The following is an 18,576-nucleotide window of genomic DNA, read 5'->3' as shown; positions in this document are numbered from 1 at the left end:
ATTAAAAAAAAAACAAATTTCGTGTATATGTAAATTTGTTTTTTTATCTTAGAAAAATAATTAAATTTAACAAAATAGAAAAATTTCATGTATAAATAAACTCTTTTTATCTTTTTATGTTTGTAATTTAATAATTTTGACTTTTTATATGATTGTAGGTTTTTTTTTAATTATTTAATTAAAACATAAATAATATTTAATATAATTATTTATTATATTTATAATAATGAATATTATTATATAAATTAAATTATATTTATGGTGGATATTATTTCAATTATAATTTTAATCATTATTATACCTTAGCCGTTACGTATCATACTATATATATAAATTATCCACTATCTCTCATTTGGGGTATTGTAATTTTGGAGTTGCACTATCTTCTTAGAGAATATATAAGAGTATTTTTACATATTGAATTAGTGGACAACAAGATATATATGAATTTGGACCTAGTCTTTCTGTAGTCATGCACATGGATGAGACGCCGCTAAGAATTGATTGAGTTGTATCTTAGAGATGCATCCTTTATCAGGATGACACTTTCTTACTTATTTTAATATTATTATTATTTTCTTTAATTTATGTTCTTGAGGTTATTTATATTAGTTAAATTTTACATCTCATTATTATATTCATGTCTTGTTCAATTCTATATGATTGATATTGTTTTAAATTACAAATGTTGTATTTTTTATATTGATATTGCAAATTCATGTTTTAACTTTTATTTATGATGTATTATTCTTTTATTAATGTTTTGTAAATTTAATTGTTGTATTACTCCCTAATAAAATTAGATGTATTATTTTTAAGTGTTTATAATATTTATGAAATTTCTTATAACACTATTGTCGTCACCTATTAAAATCCACCAAAAGAAGAAACACAAAGATTGAAATCATACGTCATTAATTTCATTGCTAAACTTGTCCTAAAATGCAACACAAGTGTCACACTTTCACTGCATACCACAATCCCATTATAGTCTTAATCACACAATATCTCCGCACCACTTCTAAAATCTTAATTATACTTAATCTTGAATAGATGATTTCCTAACCCACTCATTGTTTATGTGGGTCCCACATAGAGTCTCTTTCATTATCCATCAGCCACCCATCCCACTCTTTTCACGTGAACCATCAACCCATTCTGGGTCCCACATCAAATCGTCGGAAGCCGACGGTCCTGATTCGTACACTGCACCGTGTCTAAACACACCGACGTTCCTCCGAATCATACCCCTTTTTCTTATTCCATACTATAAATAGAAAAAATTCCATGACACGTCGACACATTTTGATTTATAAAAAGATAGACAAAAGGAAAAAATATGAAATTTTTTTTTAAAAAATTAAAAAATTGCTTAATCGAGTCTCTTCAAGGAAAAACGGAGCACACCCTGCAAATCTTTGCCATTTTAGATTATTTTTTCTCTCTCCTTCTCTCACTTCATCGTCACTTTCTCTCTCTACTATCTCTCTCTTCGTTCTGGAATTCGCGAACTTCAATTTAATTCAATTCAATTCGATTTAGTTCAATTCAATCTAGGGTTAGGGTCTTCGATTAGAGAGTTTAATTCTGTGGCTTCAATGGAACAGGTGGTGTCGGACTTGGGGTTAGGAGAATTAGGGTTTCGGTAATTGGAGTTTTCGGTTTTGATGTTTTTGGACTGACGACGATGATGGCGGCGAATCCACAGCCACTTCAGGCTCGTCCGTACGAGGAGCGCGTGGCGATACAGATCATCGACGGCGATGACGACGACGAGTACGAAGATGGCGGTGGTGATGATGCTATGGACGCTGGTGATGATGGTCATATGAGTTCGGTTAACGCTTCGGACCACGGAGGAGGTGTTGTGTTGGCGTCTCGAACCAGTGAGCTCACTCTTGCTTTCGAAGGAGAGGTTTATGTGTTCCCTGCTGTTACGCCCGAGAAGGTGCGGTTTTACTCCGTTTTGATTGTCTTGCGGTTCAGTAGTTTGATAAAATTGTATCAGTATCGGAGAAGTCAATTTTATGGAGCTTTTGTTTGATGAAAGAGTTCAGTTCTCTATCATGAAGTTAATGAATTGTTATGGGTTTGTTATAATTTACTCTGTTTTTGACGGTTTGGTACTGTTTTTTGGTAGTTTATTCGGGTTACAATTTCATAAGCTTGTGTTTATGGTGGTTTTGTTATCAATTTACTTTGACGTCTCTTATCAGGTCTTTTTTTTTAGTATTTATGTGAAGGCGGATGATACTGGGTTTATTCTTATGTTTCTTTAAACATCATTTGGTACTATATATGGTTTTATATAACAAATCTATGATTTTACTCTCTGCTGTATCTGGATTCTACTGTCAACTCAGTGGTTTTATAGTTTAGGAGACCATTAAGAATAAAGTTGTTGCTTTTTCAAACCTTTTAATATAAAGAAAGCGGGTTGAAGCAAACTATTACTTAGTTTGGCAACTTATTTTCCTATTAATGAAGTGACTTCTTCTTTGACAGTGTGGTTACCGTCTCTAATTATTATCTTAAACAGAATTTTAGGCTGCAATTTGCTAAATATGTCTATTACTTATTTTTTCCCATTCCTCCACCTTTAATCTAAATGATGATTCATGATATCAATCTAATGACGTGGAAATCTTATGCTACTCATCTCTCGCCAAGCAGGCAGCAGCCTGGTCAGATGATCTTATATGAATTGCTCAAGATATCATTCACGCTAGTAACTTTGACTACTTAATGAACTGCTTTTTGCCACCTCTTCTTGGTTTTAGAATGCTAAACTTCATTTACCTTTAAAGTTTAAAGCATGGAGTGTTGCAGGCGTTGTACAAGAACACTTATGTCCTTGTGAATTTTACCCTTTTATCTTTCAAAGAAAATTGAAGAAAAATATTGAAATAGTTATTTTACTGTTCAAATGAGATTTCTCCCCTCATACTAGACTTCAGATTATTCATCTGCAGAAGAAACAGTACACACAATATCTTTATCAAACATCATGTCTATACAGCAATTTATGAACGTTATTACCTAAGGATGTGGGTATTCTTCGCTAACTGCTTGGAACTGTTAATATAAAATGTTCATTCCAAGCCCTTCTTTCCATTTTCATTTGACCCTCCTACCTATACGGTAATCCTCAACCCTTCTACCTAGATGAGAGTGATATATTTAACTTCACTTTGGGGTAGAATTTTTAAAATACAATTGAAGTAAAACATGTTGTCATTTTGCTTCAAGGTATCTGAATCATCCTCTATGTACTTCAATTTCACTATGCTTTGGTGTCAAGATTGAAAGGATACAATATTTGATTATTATTATTATTATTTTTTTTTGTTTTTGATCTCAGTATGTGTCTTCTCAACTTTTATCTTATTGGTCACCACTTCGCTACTCTTATCAATTGCATCTGGTTTGGAGTAAGTTTATTTTGACGCGATGCATGGATTGTTGGAACTGTACTCAACAGGTACAGGCAGTGCTCTTGCTCCTGGGAGGGTGTGAAATTCCTACTGGCGTGCCTACCCATGATGTTCCTTTTGAGCCTAATAACAGGGTAATTCTGAAGTTAAAAATATTATAGCAATTAATTTGCATTTCTGTATTTGTGTTCATACATTATCTGAAATACTTCCCGTAGGGTGTGGATGATACCCCAAAGCGCTCAAATCTTTCACGAAGAATTGCTTCCCTGGTAAGGTTCCGTCAAAAACGCAAGGAGAGATGCTTTGACAAGAAAATTAGGTACACCGTGCGAAAAGAGGTTGCTCAAAGGTACGATTAATCTACAGCATATGTTGTAGTCTGCAATTAATGCTTTTGTAATCTGGCTCTATGAATTTGTCTAGTATATTATTTGAGCATTTTATGTTGGACATCTCTGGAAGAATGCACATTAGATCTGTAGGACGAATAAGGTCTTTTCTATCATATAAGCAAGTCCAGAATGTTTTATCCTTTTCAATTCCAACTTCCAAGTGAGTATTTAGAAGTTCATTGGTCAGGCAATTAAGTTGGCTATTTTTGTCGACTCACATTGTTAAGAAGTGGAACATACAGTCGGTTTAAGTTAGTATGTACGTATTTAAATCTTTTAAGGGTAGAATTGTTTGTTTAAAGATATTGCTTTAATTAATGTGCGAACACCAGTGTAAAAGTTGTCAAATTTATTCTTGAACTGGCACCACTTCCATATGGGCCTCAGGTCTGGTCTTTGTACCTATTCTGGGAAGGGCTATAATTTACTTTGAGCCAGAAAAGATGGTGCAAAATTTGATTACTAAGCCATCCTTGTAGTAGTCAGTATTTGAAGGGGGTGCTAGCTATTGGTTCTCTTGCAAAAGTTGTGTGTGTGTGTGTGTCACACATATGTTTAGTGCTCGAATGGCATTCAAATGGGAGGGGCTAGGATAGAGGTTTGATTATTAAGTTGTCAATTAAAAAATATACATCTTTCTTTCTTTTTTCTTTTCTGGGTATGTTGCATTTATATCTATTATTTATTTTCTGCATACATCTCTTGTTTTTTTTCACTTATTTCTTGTTTTCTGATAGTACCAAATTTAGTTTAGGGGTAGAGCAGCTTCCTTTATTGTGATACTTCGGAAATACACTACACTATTGAAATTATGTTTCAGGTGTTTGTATTTTTTTAGCTTCAGTGCCTTTTTCCAGTCACACGAAGTCCGCAACAACTTAATTAATCATTTTTTTTCATCATTATAAAGTTCTTCTATCAATAGGTATTTTTTTTGTGGTCATGAAGAATGGTCTACATATTGAGATGGGCATTTTGGTCAAAACAACTGAAAGTAACAGAATATGGACATGCTATTCAATGTGAAATGCCAACATTTAAGCAGAACACTGTAAGTAGAGGTATCATCAATGAAGAAAAAGAAAAAGCATCATGAGCCCTCAGTTAAAGACTATAGTCATTCTTGTAGAATTTATTTGAACCTCTGAGATAAAAGGTAATTTCGGTAGAGGTTGTGTTGGTGTTTCTGAGCTATTATTTTCCTCGGTGTATGCATTATTCTACTAGGATGCACCGTAAGAATGGTCAGTTTGCATCATTGAAAGGAGGTTCGGGGTCTTCTGGTTGGGATTCTGCAAAGAGTTGCCTTCAAGGAGATGGCACACCTTGTCAAGAAATTGTGTGAGTTCAATCTTGATTTTGAGGTTGCTGCTTTCAGGGTTTTGGAAAGATATATTTTTTTGTCTTAATCCCACGTTCAATGGAACATTTTACTTACTTTTATCCATGCTGTTTGGTTCTGCAATATTTTTCAGTGTTCGAAGATGTCATCATTGTGGTGTTAGTGAAAATTCTACTCCTGCAATGCGTCGTGGACCGGCTGGACCAAGGACACTCTGCAATGCTTGTGGGCTTATGTGGGCAAACAAGGTTTGTGTAGTCTTTCATTCTTTCTTCCTTTTTTTCTTTTTTGGTGATAAATAAGGTTTGTGTAATCTTGGTTACTTGATACTGCTTATTTTCTGGAATTATTAACACTTGGTTTTAGTAGTAACCCGAATCCATTGCGCAGTGGACCTTACATGTGTATGGGTTCATGAATCTAGTTGAATTTTATGTGATTTGAAACAGAATGTTTGGATGTATTTCTTGTTACTGTTAAGTCTGTTTTATTGACCTCGTTGTTCAGGCTAGGGAAGCTGTGGTTTTTAGGGTAGCTAAAAGTCTAAAACTCTTAACTCTGGCTGGTTAAGGATGATTATTCTCTCTCTCTCTCCCCCTCCTCCCTACAGTTGCTCCCTCTTTATTGTTATCATTATGATCATGCAACAAATTAGCAGCTTATCCAAGATGCATCATCAGGCCAGCTTAGAAGTGCTTCTCTTTGGTTAAAGAGACAAATGATATTTTAAGTTGGGAGACTGAGGAAATTATTACCCGCTTTTGAATTTATTTGGCCTTGATATTCAATTAAGGTTCTTTGTTAATGTGTGTGAAATTTCTCCTATAGTTCCTCCTTTTTTATGATTCTTTATCTTTTTAGCGAGTTATGCTTCCTTCTCCTCAATAAGAATTTTGTTTCTTCCTCAGAGGTATTGATTCCTTAAAACTAATAACTTGTTGCATGATCATAATGAGAATTCAGAGCACATTCATAACTGGAACTAGCTGACATAAAAGTGTTCCTTGCAGTTGCTCCATTCTCTTCTTAAGCAGTAGCTATGAATTTTTTTATAGAAGCTTCCATTTTATTACAATAAACATGTTTTTATAAATTGGTGGCACGAAATACCAAGGAGGATCCGTACCATTGACCTTTTCAGATCAAGATCTCTGATTGTCTTGATGAATTTTGAGGAGGTTCCATCCTAGCTGTTGGAACCGGCTGAATTTTGAGTTTGTACTGCTGATGACATCTGGCTTTCTTCAGAATACCTTTAACCTTTTAACCAATCATGGAAACCTTATTATTTTCTGGTGTTGCCGTTTGTCATTTTACTTTGTCATCTTGATGAATTTTGAGGATGTTCCATCCTAGCTGTTGGAACTGGCTGAATTTTGAGTTTGTACTGCCGATGACATCTGGCTTTCTTCAGAATACCTTTAACCTTTTACCAATATACCTTTAAAACCCATTTCTCCATTTATTTTAGAAATGCTATTGACACATAGCACTTGAAGTAAGGTGGGTGAGATAATCTAGTACACCAAGAATTTTGATTATGCTTTATTTTGCTCTAATGTTGTATTTATTCTGCTCTATTATTGTTGTTAAGTTTCTATTGTTGCAAATCATGGCAACCTTATTATTTTTTGGTGAGGCCGTTTGTCATTTTACTTTGTCATTTTTATTGAATTTCCAGGGAACACTGAGAGACCTCAGTAAGGGAGGGAGGAATCTTTCTTTGGACCAAATTGAACCGGTATGTTTATGAGAAAAGCTGGAACACCTTGTTTTGGAAGCGTATTACTTTCTGACTAATCTTGTTAATGCCTTTTTCTTTGATAACTAGCTGGATCTAGAGCTAAGTATCAATTTTCCATTCAAATGTATTGAGTAATAAAAATACTATCATTATTTTAGTTATTATTATTATTTGATTTACCATATAATTTTTATTGGGCGTGCAGGAAACACCGATTGATATTAAGCCTATGGTCATGGAAGGAGAAAATTTCGCTGGCAATCAGGATTATCCTGTATGATTCTTTTGACTGAGTATTAGGATATTTCCAGTGAATGGATAAGCTTGATTGAATCTTCTGATCCAATTTATGGGGTATGCAGGGAACTCCTGAAGATCCGAAGGTTCTAGCTGAAGGAACTGTTAATCCCTCTGTCAACACAGATGAGGAAGTATGTTCCCAATTCCAATATCGGCATTACATAAGCATGCACTAGATAATGTTCTCTGTTAATTTTTCTCAGGTTATTGAAAAATCTTTAACATTGTTGAAATTATGATTCAAATAAATTTTATGTTGTGGTTTGTGCCACTTAATCTTAACTGGGTTCTGCAAGACTTGATTATTAGTTAAGCTAGCCTTTGATACTATTATTCTTTCCCATAGTTTCATAGTATGACTCATTAACTTATTGTACATCTCCTTTTTTCTTTTGTAAATTGGTACTATCATACATTTACTCAATACACTGGGCATCGTGCCTTTCTATTAGATCTTGTTAAATAAATTTGTTAGTCATTCAACTCCTACTTTTTCTAAGGTTCTCCACACTTTTATAGGGAAGCTATCTTGGCTAATCTTTTATATCATTCCAAGACTAGGCTCGTTATTTTCAATGTCCTCCCTAGGATATTCATGGCTCAAGAATTGCTGAAGGTGATTTTATCACCCATCCAATATGTCACACACTTCAACTATTTATTTATTATATATATATATACATATATATTTTTGTCTTTGCCCTTAATACATATAGCTTGATCCATATCTCTAACCTATGTCTAACTTTTGCCAATTTGTAAATAGATTTTTCACCTTTTATGTGCGTAATTTTTTCATATAAATCTTCTAAGAAGTTTTGTTTGATTTTAGCTACCATCTCCTTAGCTTCGAATTTTAATTTATTGTATTTCTCAGGTTCTTCTTGGTTCTTACTATTTTTCCATTCTTTAGAACTCCTCTTATTTTGTACTGTATTACTTTTTGAATTTCATTATTTCACCACCACGCTTCTTTTTTAATAAATTTCTTACCTTTGGTTTCTTCCAGTCTTTTTTGACATATTCCTAATATGTCCACCGTGTTCGACCATAACTTATTTGCATTGTCATTCCAATTCCATTTTATTTCTTGCAATGTTTTATCTCTAAATGTTTTATTTTTATTTTTTTTACATTTCAATTCTTTCCACTTTTGATATTTAAACCTTCCAAGTACCAAGTGCAGTATTTTTCCTTTTTTGATAAGTAATAATTGAAATAAAAAAGGCGTTCAAGAGGGGAACGCATCCCTTATACAAACGTGGAACTAGGGATTAAGATTCCAAAGAAGCCAAAAAAATAATTAAATCTTCAGAAGAAGAACAGGACTTCCTCTTCACATAACTGAAAAGAGAGTGTATGATGTGAAGTTTCAGAATCGCCGTAAACGATTCTTTCCCTTCGAACATTTTACTATTCCTCTCCTTCCAAATGCACCACCAAAAATAATGTGGTACAACTCTCCAGTAATCGCGAACAACATGTACAAATCAAATCCTTAGGATAACGAGGCATAACCCAACGCATACCAAATAGGCAAAAGATAAGATTCCAACAATCCCTCGCCAAAGGACAATGCACGAGAATGTGAGCAACTGAATCACCATCTTGTTTGCACAAGCAACACCAGTTAACAAGACAATTGCCCCTTTTCCTTAGATTATCAATCGTCAGGATCTTACCCCAAACAGCGGTCCAAACAAAGAATGTCACTCTAGTTGGAGCCATAGAACGCCAAATAGTCTTCCATGGGAAATCAACAATATCGAAATCAGAAAGACATAAGAATAAGGAACGAACTTCAAAGCGACCATGGGAAGAGGAAATCCATGTCATATCATCACTATTTCTGCCAACTGCCTCCTGTCGATACAACAAAGTGCAGTATTAGCAATTGGTATTGGTTAGTGAGACTTTTTCTTGGAATGACCATACCTTGCCTTTCCTTTCACGATGTCCACTCTTTTCTTCTATATGGACAACAATCCATTGGTGTTTTTGATTCATGCCACTCTTACATGTAATTAAATTCACTTATTCTCTCTCTCTATAAAAAACTGTATTTGCTCTAGACAAGTTATATGCTTTTGCAAATTTTAAGAGTGTCACTTGTCTCATTTCTCTCTACGAATCCATATTCTCCATGAACACAGGATCCCTACATGCCCATTAAAGTGGCATCCTATGAATAGACTTTCAGGACTCGGTATATTTTGCACTATTTCATTTAGTGACTCCCAAAATGCCTTTTTCATGTTCTCATCAAATGCCCCGTGGAGCATATGCGCTTATTATAACCAGTACACCTGTATCTGTTATAAGTTAATAGTCATTAATTTATCTCCTTTTCTTCAAGCTTTTACAATCTTCTCTCATATATTGGTCTACTACCATGCCTACTCTGTTCCTATGGTTATCCTTGCCATCCACATAAAAGAGTTTATATCCTCTCTGATCTCTCTAGCCTTTTCACCTTCTGATTTGGTTTCTTGTAGACAATTTATGTTAATCCTTATCCTCTTTAGGGTATCTATAAGACACCCACTGGACATGTCTTGAGCAATTTTTCTATGGAATATCATGTATCTTTATGGCCTCCCTAATCTCTTGGTTCATCTGTCGACACCCTTTGGACATTCCACACCTCAAAATATTAAATGAAGTCTAGCATCTTTAAAGTAACTGCCAAAATATAAGATTAACTCTTACATCAAAAAAAAAAAAAAAAACCTTTTGTTAGATGCATATAGTAGACTAGCGTTCCTGGAATATATATATATATAGAAAAAATAAAAAATTAAATTAGAAGAAACTGTATGGTATAACTTCCATCTGCAGTTCAGTGTTGGATCTGCTCTCAAAGCACCATCTGCAGATATAAATCAATTGGTATAACCTCTCTGATAAGTTTTTAGCCTATTCATTGTATGTAGTCCATAATACATTCTGCAAGCACTTTGTTTACCGTATTAATACAGCATAATAGTCGGACAACAAAAATACAAATAAATTTACTTCTCACATTTAGCATGTTTATCCTCATGTTTGCATCTTATCTCCAGCTCACTAATCAGGACTGTACATCCCAAGCCTAACATTGGAGATGTTATGATGTAGTTTTATTATATGAAAGTTCTACGGGAACAGACTGGTGTTGTCAAATCTCACAATTAACTTTTCGCCACCACCTCATTAGCTATAATGTACGTTATAAGAAAAAGCCAATTTTGTGCCTGACTTTCAAGTTTAGAAGAATTCATATAGTTTTTATATCAAGAAATCATCATTAATGTTGTTTCAATTGTTACATAATCATCATTAATGTCAAGTTGTACAAAAATTGTTGAATTGTCTCAACAGTGATCTCGAGTTTTTGTGGTTAAAAACTCCTCCCTATGATGCAGGACTTGTGTGGAACTGCCGGAGAACTAGCAAACAGTTTGCCGGTGGGAATGATGGGTTCTTCAGACAACCTTGATGAGCAGGTATTTCTAGATGATTTGATTATTGGTTTCCAGAATGCAGCCGAGTAAGTTAAAACCGAGAAATAAGTTTTATTACCAATAATTCAAAGGGGAGCATAGGTAGTAACGAGGCTTTATAATCTACTAATTTTGGGATCTGCAGGAAACTCTGGTTGAGCTTGCAGAGGCCTCAGAATCAGAGATGGACATTCCTGCTAACTTTGATTAGTAAGTGAGATTTCTAGCTCCAACAATACCATGAAAAAAAACACCCTAGCGTCTCTAATGTTTTCATACTCTCTTTACAGGACAAATTATTGATTTCCCTCGTAAAGAAGAGTGACCACTGAGCTGTGAATCGTCCGTCGGCCATGACATTGAATGCTGATTGCAGTTATATATCCAACTCCGGGGGAGTCACTCCGAGGGTCACAACCGAAGAACATGTTGGGGTGGTTAATGTTGATATTAGCACTAGGATCCTGTTTGTTGTATGAGTTGTTGCAGATAATATCGAGTGTCTAAACTAGTCTATACATGTGGTCATTTGCCAAGGTTTATTCTTATTGAAATTATTTGAAATCTGCCTTGTTTTAATTTCAATGTGCAATAGTAGTGACTGCGTGCGCCATTACATCGAACGATCATTGGAGGGTTTTTTGAGGGAGGATTCTGCCAACTGCTCTGCGTTTATCTATATGGGTAGACTTAAGGTCTGGCAAGCAGCATAAACTGTGGGCCTCAAATGATTTTTAAACCCTCATCATTAATATAAACAGAAGTACCTAATTCACAGCGTGTTGACCATGTGGTACCAATATTTTGTGTACGAGTAATTGTCACAGAGTAGCCGAGTTGCTGCCACTATTTGAGAAGAGATTCTAAAAGAAGAATACAAAGTTGGGAGAAGACCGCATACAAAACAAAGTTTGTCTAGCCCCAGCAGGTATTCCACACACGCAGCTATTAGAGATTCCCAAAAAGATACATAGTCTGGAGAAGGCCTCTGGAGAAGACCACATACAAAACAAAGTTTGACTAGCACCAGAAGCTATCCCCCACGCACACGCAGCTATTAGAGATTCCCAAAAAGATACAAAGTCTGCAGAAGGCCACATTCAAAACAAAGTTTGACTAGCACCAGAAGGTATTCCACACACACACACAGAGCTATTAGAGATTCCCAAAAAGATACAAAGTCTGGAGAAGACCACATACAAAACAAAGTTTGTCTAGCGCCAGAAGGTATTCCACACACGCAGAGGCAGAGGGGAGAGGAGAATTTCATTTATTATTTTATTCTCAATATATAAGTGCGTACAAAAATTATCGAACTCTTGAGAGCTCATATGTTCATTCTGACTGGCCAGAGGCAGTGTTGATACAAATTAACATAACATTGAATCATAATATTAGTAACATTTCGTCGCGCTAATGATACAACTCTTACAGGGAAAATTGGGAGAGGTCATCAATCTACAATGTCCATGGGGTCGTCATGAAGAATAATTTCACTATTTACATGCATGGAGTTCCTCAGCATGCTTTTATTTGAAGATAATTCAGGTCATCCAAGGTAGTCGCTGGATCAAATCAATAACAATTGATCCATCTATTTTCCCAGACTCCCAGCTCAATGTGGACTGTTATACACAAACAGCAACCCCGTGCCGTGCCACCCAAGGCTTATGAAGAATACCATGCTCCAGACTCTTCTACTCGTGGAAATCCTCGTATGGTGAGGATCCACCGGAATCACTTTCAAATGGTGTGGTGTCCCTTGGTGATGATGGAAGTGATCCTCGTTGGGAAGACATACCTGGAGGAGTAACCATGAGTCTCAAAGTCAGAAAGTCTATCAAGTTCGAACCCTCCACAAATTTTGGAAGAAACCAATTCTATATGGAGGCACAATAAGAATAGGGCACATTAAGGTGAAAATAACTAATACACCCAAAAGGGAGGTTAACAGTACAAGTATAAATGACATCCCACAATATATATCAACTAGCACTCCTTTTGCATTCTAATTATTACTAGGAAATGGTACCAGAAGGATTTGAACTTGTTCCAATGTTGCCAAATGTGGTGGACAACGATTATGGTTTTAGATATATATATATATATATATATATATATATATATATATAAATAAAAATTGAAAGACAATTCCTTTCAGCACATTCAATGACTAGGAATCAAATGCCTAAATTGGATTTAAGCTATACAAACCTTTCTGCCCTCTTGGGCGGAACTTCTTAGTGTGCCGTCTGATGAGCCTCTTAGCTTTTGTTATGGTCAGCTGCCTAGCAAAGGGAGAAAACTCCACGTCACTTTCACTCCACTCGCCAGCGAACTCATCCTCTGCTTCACCCCTCATCGTTCGAAGAACAAATGCCTTGGCCTTGCGTCGTTGAGAATTGAAAAGCCCCTTTATTGAGGTGACAAATCCATCACCTGCTCCATCACTGGGACGCTTGGGCCAAGATAGTGGGTACTGATCAGATTTCCCAGCCGAACCTCCATCACTATCACTAAAATTAAGATCGCTGCTGGGAAGAGCAGCTCCAATAGGATCCCTTTGAGTATGTGCTTTATCCTTGAACTTCTTACCCTGCATTTATATTAAAGCAATATGCGAGTGTAGTACTTGCCAAGCAGCCAGATGTATCTAAACAATCCAGAATCCTTATGCATTTACTTTTTTTTATTTTTCTATTTTAGAGGACGAACATTCATGCTTGCAAATTCACTTGCTAATTAAATAAAAATGATGAAGCATTAGAGGATGAATAACAATAAGAACGAGAATAACATCAATGATAACAATTTACTCTAAACCAATATATTTTGCATCTAAATGCTCTAATTTAGGATTAATCTAATCCATGAGGACTAAACATCATTTCTCTGTTGATAGTGAATATTCATCCTTGCAAAATCATTTGCAAATGAAATAGATTCAATATATCAGTGTGACATAGGGTGAGGACAAAATAGAGGTTTTGTAGTCTTTGTATGGTAAACCAATCAGTCGGAAGCTTCCTAGGTATTTTATTCCTACAGCAGTTGGAAAAAAAAAGGGTTGAAATTGTGCTGCTAAATCGAGAGAGCCCAGGTTGTAGGAAACTCAAACATGTAGTAGTGGTAGATAAATTAGTCATCCATTGAAAAGGAAACAAATTTTGATGCAGATTACTTGCCTGCATTCCTGTAACAGACTTGAGGACTCCCCAAATAATATGCTTCTTAACTCGTGAGAAAAGTCTTCTCCAAGTTCCAGTGAAGTCAACACGGTGAAATGTATCCATTAGCAGCCTCAGATCACTCACAGCAAACCTTGATCCTTCATAAGTAACTAGTAGCTCAACCTGCCCCATTTTAATATTGAACAATATCAATTTAGAAAGCAACATGAAAACAATAGGCAACAATGGAATATAATTTTTTCAAACTGAACCAACCTGACTTATCTTGATATTATGAAACTCTCTCATTCTTCGAGGCCTAGTTCTTTTCTCATCTTGTACCTTTCCAACCTTTTTTTCCTCATGAGAGGAACGACCAGACTTGACAGATTTGGAGTCTTTTGGTTTGTTTCTAGTAGGTTCATCTTGCAGCTCGGTAGAACCAAGGGGCTCACTTTTTGATGAAGAGATGCTTGAAGTGTGAACCTGCAATACAAGTTCATTAGCCACAGACTCTGCCACATTTTCTTCCCACGTTCTGTCAAAAGAAGATGTTCGTCTTAGCTCGGGGGTTGAACCACGAACAATATTTTCTTTTAAGTTCTGCAACTTTGATGCCTGCACAGACACGGTAACCTGTTAAAATATATGATTACTGTCAAAATAGTTAAATTTTTTATTAGAATTTTCCCCTTCTAAATGAAATCTCTAAAGATCTGCAGGCTCATGCCTATACAGAGGCCTAGAACAGACATTTAATACTTAAAAAAATGCCCGGCATACTTTTCTTCCTTACTACATTGGGATGAACAAAGCAGTTCATTCAGAATCATTATATGTGGAAAGGGTTTCAGCGGCTCACATGATTGGGATCAGCATGAACAGAGGACTGACTGGTACCAGAGGTGTTTGACTTGGAGGAAACCTCAAGCTCTTTCGTTGAGTGACTGCTAGAGGCAGAAGCATCATGCATTGATGAACCTTTCTTTACACGCCTTAAGCCAGCAGTAGTTGAAACCTTCCAAACTTCCTAGATATCACCATGTGAATTGCACTCTCATTAGCTTCTACAGCAAAAGTTTGTACAAGTTGAAGCACCAAATCTTTCAACTAACCTGCCGTCGCTGGGAGTCTTGTTCTTCTTCTGGGAAGAAATACTCCCACATCATTCTATACATTGTCTCAGTCAAATGTATCTTCAGCGGGTAGATCTCTACCTGAAACACAGAAGAATAGTTGTTATGCATTACAATTGGTTTGCCAATACTCCCCCAAGATATCAAACTAAAAGCCAGAGGAAAACAAATTGCTTGATATCTAACTTAAGATCGAGAGCAAAAGAGACGGTCTTTTTCAAGACTGAGACTCTTCAAATCTAGGGCTAATGCCAGTCATTAAATTGGAAGGACTTTATAAAAGTATCCACTTCCTGATTTCAACTGTTCTTGGGGACCTATTTTCTTCATTGCTGGAACTCTGGAGCAGCCTGTTATATTGCTGACACTACACTATCCCAAGCTACTTTTTTTGCTGCACCTGAGGGATAATAAATTAAATGCAATTTTACAGCTTAAAGAACATAAACAAAATATCCCACAATTTGTTTATTCAAACTTCAAAAACATCAACTTGTGCAGTGTTTGGTACACATTTTGAAGTTCACACACATGCAAGTGTTCAAGAAGCTTTGGGAGAGTTCCCTTAGATATAATAAATTGTTTTAGTAATCCAAACAATAATCAGTTATGAGACTAGTTATAATGGTATACTTTTTCCAAACAATTGACGAAATTATGTTACGCCCTCAGCCGGTAGGCAAATGCATGGAGTCTGAGAGGGGTCTAGCTTCAAGTGAAAATGGTGGCATAATATGGAATGTCGCAAGTCAATAGGAATTGTTGATCATGTACTTCATTGCCTTATCATTTGAATAAAATCAACAACATCTAGGAAAAAAAAAAAAACTGAGACAGTACTTTTGTCTTAATTTCTAGCTTAATTTAGAAATTGATCAGAAGGGAGTTGGTGTTAGTTACCTCCCAAGGTCGAAAGATGGAATTTATGCTACATTCAAGGATATTTTGGTAATCTTCCTCCACAAGGGTATGAAGGTAAATTGACACACTAATGCACTCACCAAATTAGTAGGATTCATGCATTGCATATATAGGTTTTCAATGTTTACATGATTTTAATTTGATTTGATTTCCTAACTTGCTTTAAACTGCCACGAAAATAGTTTTTGGAAACTTCTATATCGAAAATTTTCCAAGTACAAACCTGCAGAAGTTTTGAATAGATCGAGGTATCAATCAAATCCTTCTGGAGTGATGTCGATCAATCAACATCAAATTCGATAGCAGTTCAAAACTGTAGTTTCGAACTTGCTTTTAAAGTCTACAAAAACCTGCTCTGTCTCTGCATTAGTCTGTGTGTTCATATGTGGGGACATACGTTGACGCATAACTTCAAGATCTGTTCAACACTCTAGTACAATCAAAAATCCAATTGACGCCTGAATGACTAGTGGCTGGGGCTGAATTCACTAGAGAAGCATGTTCATGAGGAATGGACGCTGTTTACGATGGGAAGAGCCAACTGAAGACTTTTCTGGGAAAGTTTTGAGTCTTCTGTGTTAAAGAGGGAACTAGGGATCTTGGGGTAGAGTCTGTTAACCAAGGTTTTAAACCTTCTTTCCAGACAGTGAATTTGGTTTGACAAGACTAGGTCCCGTGGTTTTTCCCTTTCAAAGGTTTTCCACCTCAAAAAATGGTGTCTACTGTTTATTGCTATAAATTGTTGAGGATTGATATGGTGTCTACTGTTGAGGATTGATATGGTTTTTACTATCTGTTTTAAATTAAAAATTAGTTAAAACAGTTAATCAGTTTTACAAGACCTATTAACCCTTACACCCCCCAACAAGGTCTAAAATAAGGGGACCTTGTGCAACTCTCTATTAGAGCCTCGGAATCGGGTCCTTTGAACTATCAGAATGAAAGAAAAATGAAAATGATTAGGTCTCATTTAAGATTGCTCAAGTCTTACCAGTGAAATTATTTCGTGAAATATGTAAAGTGAGCCATATTCCTAGCTACAAGGGAGTCTAAAGAAAAAATTTGAGGTTGCATTATGGTCAAAGACTACACTTGACCACAGTCTAATCCCTAGATTGCGGTATACTTCCTGTATCATGGTTTAGAGTGCTTTGGACGGTAGTGTGAGACTCTTGCGAGATGACTGCTGCCCCAAAACCTAAACCCCGTCACGACATATGCACGATTTGGCCTACAGAAATATGGTAGATGTTAATCTAGAATAAAAATAGGGACGTTGACCATGGAATGCCGCAAAGCCATTTAATCATTGGGTAACCTACTCTACTATAACCTGGATCAAGCGTTGTGATGTTGTATGCACAGCGTCACAACTGTTGCGATCTTGTTATGACCATGAGGAGTAGTGACTTGATCCCGAATCGGAATTTGGGTTTGCTGAGGCATTGAAGCTTTAGATCAGGCCAGTTGAGGTAAGTAAATCAGTTAGTGCCACAACCCCCTTATGCAGTAGCAACACGCTAGTAATTGTTTCTTAACCAAGAATATAAGACACATGGTGTGCCCAGTGCGCCTCATGGAATTCCCTTATTTGGTGGACTCAACAAGAAGGACAACTTATTTGGTGAGGACAAAGCCGCCATTATCTGTTCACTGCCTCCATATTTTGCCCTAATTTTCTTCCGTACTCATTCCTATTTTCCTACATTAATCATAAATCCCTTCTCATAGCAATAAATAATAAATAGGGAAACCCAGACTTTCATTACCCTAGTTTGGCTGCGCATGCTTGTTCGGTGTCATGAGAGAGAGAGAAAGAGAGAGCTGCAAAATGGTACTGAAAGGGAAAAAAAAAAAAAAAGACAATGAAACAAGGTTCTTAAACTCAACCCAACAAAGTTCTCCCAATACTGGGGTTGGTTAGTTTTGTTTTTCCACTGTCTTAAATTGCTTATCATTAGTTCGAACACACTTAGGATCCATATTCTCAGAGGAAAACTATTAGAAGGGATCATCGAAGTGAATATAACATTAGAAAAACTATTAAGAATTTGGGATTTTGTGAACTATTAGAAGAGATTAGACATTAGAAAAAGTCGATAGAAGAAGCGTTCGTTAAAGAGGCTGCAAAAACAGAGTCAACCCCCAACTAACTGATACCAACTATATTTCCCAGTAATCAATCACTTAAATGAAACCAACCTGATTCCAGGATAGATAAATTGAGAAACTAATAATTATTTTTCATCCAGTGGTGTATTCTTCTCCAATCCAACATGCAATTTACAGTGTCATGCCAGGGTCTTAGGCGAACCAGTGTCATATATGCAGCAAAAGCATTTATAATGTATATATATATTATTACACACACACATTTACGCAAAAAAAAAATATTTATGCAGCAAAAGCAATTCCATTTCTTTGTTACTTATAATAGAGGTCTGGAATAGATACCATACTCCAACAATATAATGGATTAAGGTGATAGGAGAATTATCAGGACATAACATGTTTAGAGATTAGAAAAAAAAAAAAAAAAAAAAAAAAACCTCTTCTTTCCCCCCACCCACCCCCATTTTTACATCAGCAGGTTTCACTCATCAAGTTTTGATCTGAAGTTCTCATTTTCTCTTGATAAGACGAATTCTTCAG

The 18,576-nt window shown here is 35.9% G+C and overlaps 2 protein-coding genes across 6 annotated transcripts in view; one reads left to right on the top strand and one right to left on the bottom strand.

Annotated features, from left to right (window-relative positions):
• The first annotated feature begins 1,341 nt into the window (after window positions 1-1,341).
• On the top strand, window positions 1,342-11,263 carry LOC132276285 (GATA transcription factor 24-like). Of its 4 annotated transcripts, none has more exons than XM_059777638.1 (11): window positions 1,342-1,948; window positions 3,362-3,568; window positions 3,653-3,786; window positions 5,057-5,170; window positions 5,305-5,419; window positions 6,853-6,912; window positions 7,121-7,189; window positions 7,278-7,346; window positions 10,620-10,744; window positions 10,843-10,907; window positions 10,988-11,263. In XM_059777638.1, the coding sequence occupies exons 1-11, from the start codon at window positions 1,688-1,690 to the stop codon at window positions 11,020-11,022; spliced, it is 1,254 nt and encodes a 417-aa protein (XP_059633621.1). In that variant the 5' UTR covers window positions 1,342-1,687; the 3' UTR covers window positions 11,023-11,263. The 4 variants fall into 4 exon arrangements, with proteins under 4 accessions (XP_059633621.1, XP_059633623.1, XP_059633622.1 ...); XM_059777640.1 differs by having other exon boundaries at window positions 1,344-1,948; window positions 3,482-3,568; XM_059777639.1 differs by having other exon boundaries at window positions 1,344-1,948; window positions 10,620-10,700.
• A 689-nt stretch (window positions 11,264-11,952) lies between these two features.
• Window positions 11,953-18,576, bottom strand: part of LOC132276762 (protein SABRE) — a 74,948-nt gene continuing 68,324 nt past the window's right edge. The window contains exons 18-23 of one of the 2 annotated variants that reach the window (XM_059778355.1): window positions 14,983-15,084; window positions 14,730-14,897; window positions 14,144-14,485; window positions 13,883-14,050; window positions 12,912-13,293; window positions 11,953-12,498 (exon numbers count right to left, since the gene is read on the bottom strand). In XM_059778355.1, the coding sequence (XP_059634338.1) occupies window positions 12,395-12,498; window positions 12,912-13,293; window positions 13,883-14,050; window positions 14,144-14,485; window positions 14,730-14,897; window positions 14,983-15,084 (1,266 nt within the window). In that variant the 3' untranslated portion in view covers window positions 11,953-12,394. The other variant, XM_059778356.1, reaches the window with a different exon arrangement.

This window comes from Cornus florida, unplaced genomic scaffold, assembly GCF_030987335.1.
Source record: "Cornus florida cultivar Cherokee Brave unplaced genomic scaffold, ASM3098733v1 CherokeeBrave_3.0.0_Hap2_Chr10, whole genome shotgun sequence".
NCBI classification, from domain to species: Eukaryota; Viridiplantae; Streptophyta; class Magnoliopsida; order Cornales; family Cornaceae; genus Cornus; species Cornus florida.
Note: the sequence above shows the minus strand (reverse complement) of the source record. Positions and strands in the feature narration are given on the sequence as shown.

Bases quoted from the DNA above. Each gene is read 5' to 3' on its own strand.
- LOC132276285 (XM_059777638.1), top strand. From the start codon at position 1,688: ATGATGGCGGCGAATCCACAGCCACTTCAGGCTCGTCCGTACGAGGAG. The intron at 6,913-7,120 runs GTATGTTTATGA...TTGGGCGTGCAG, and splicing joins CTTTGGACCAAATTGAACCG to GAAACACCGATTGATATTAA. The intron at 7,347-10,619 runs GTATGTTCCCAA...CCTATGATGCAG, and splicing joins CTGTCAACACAGATGAGGAA to GACTTGTGTGGAACTGCCGG.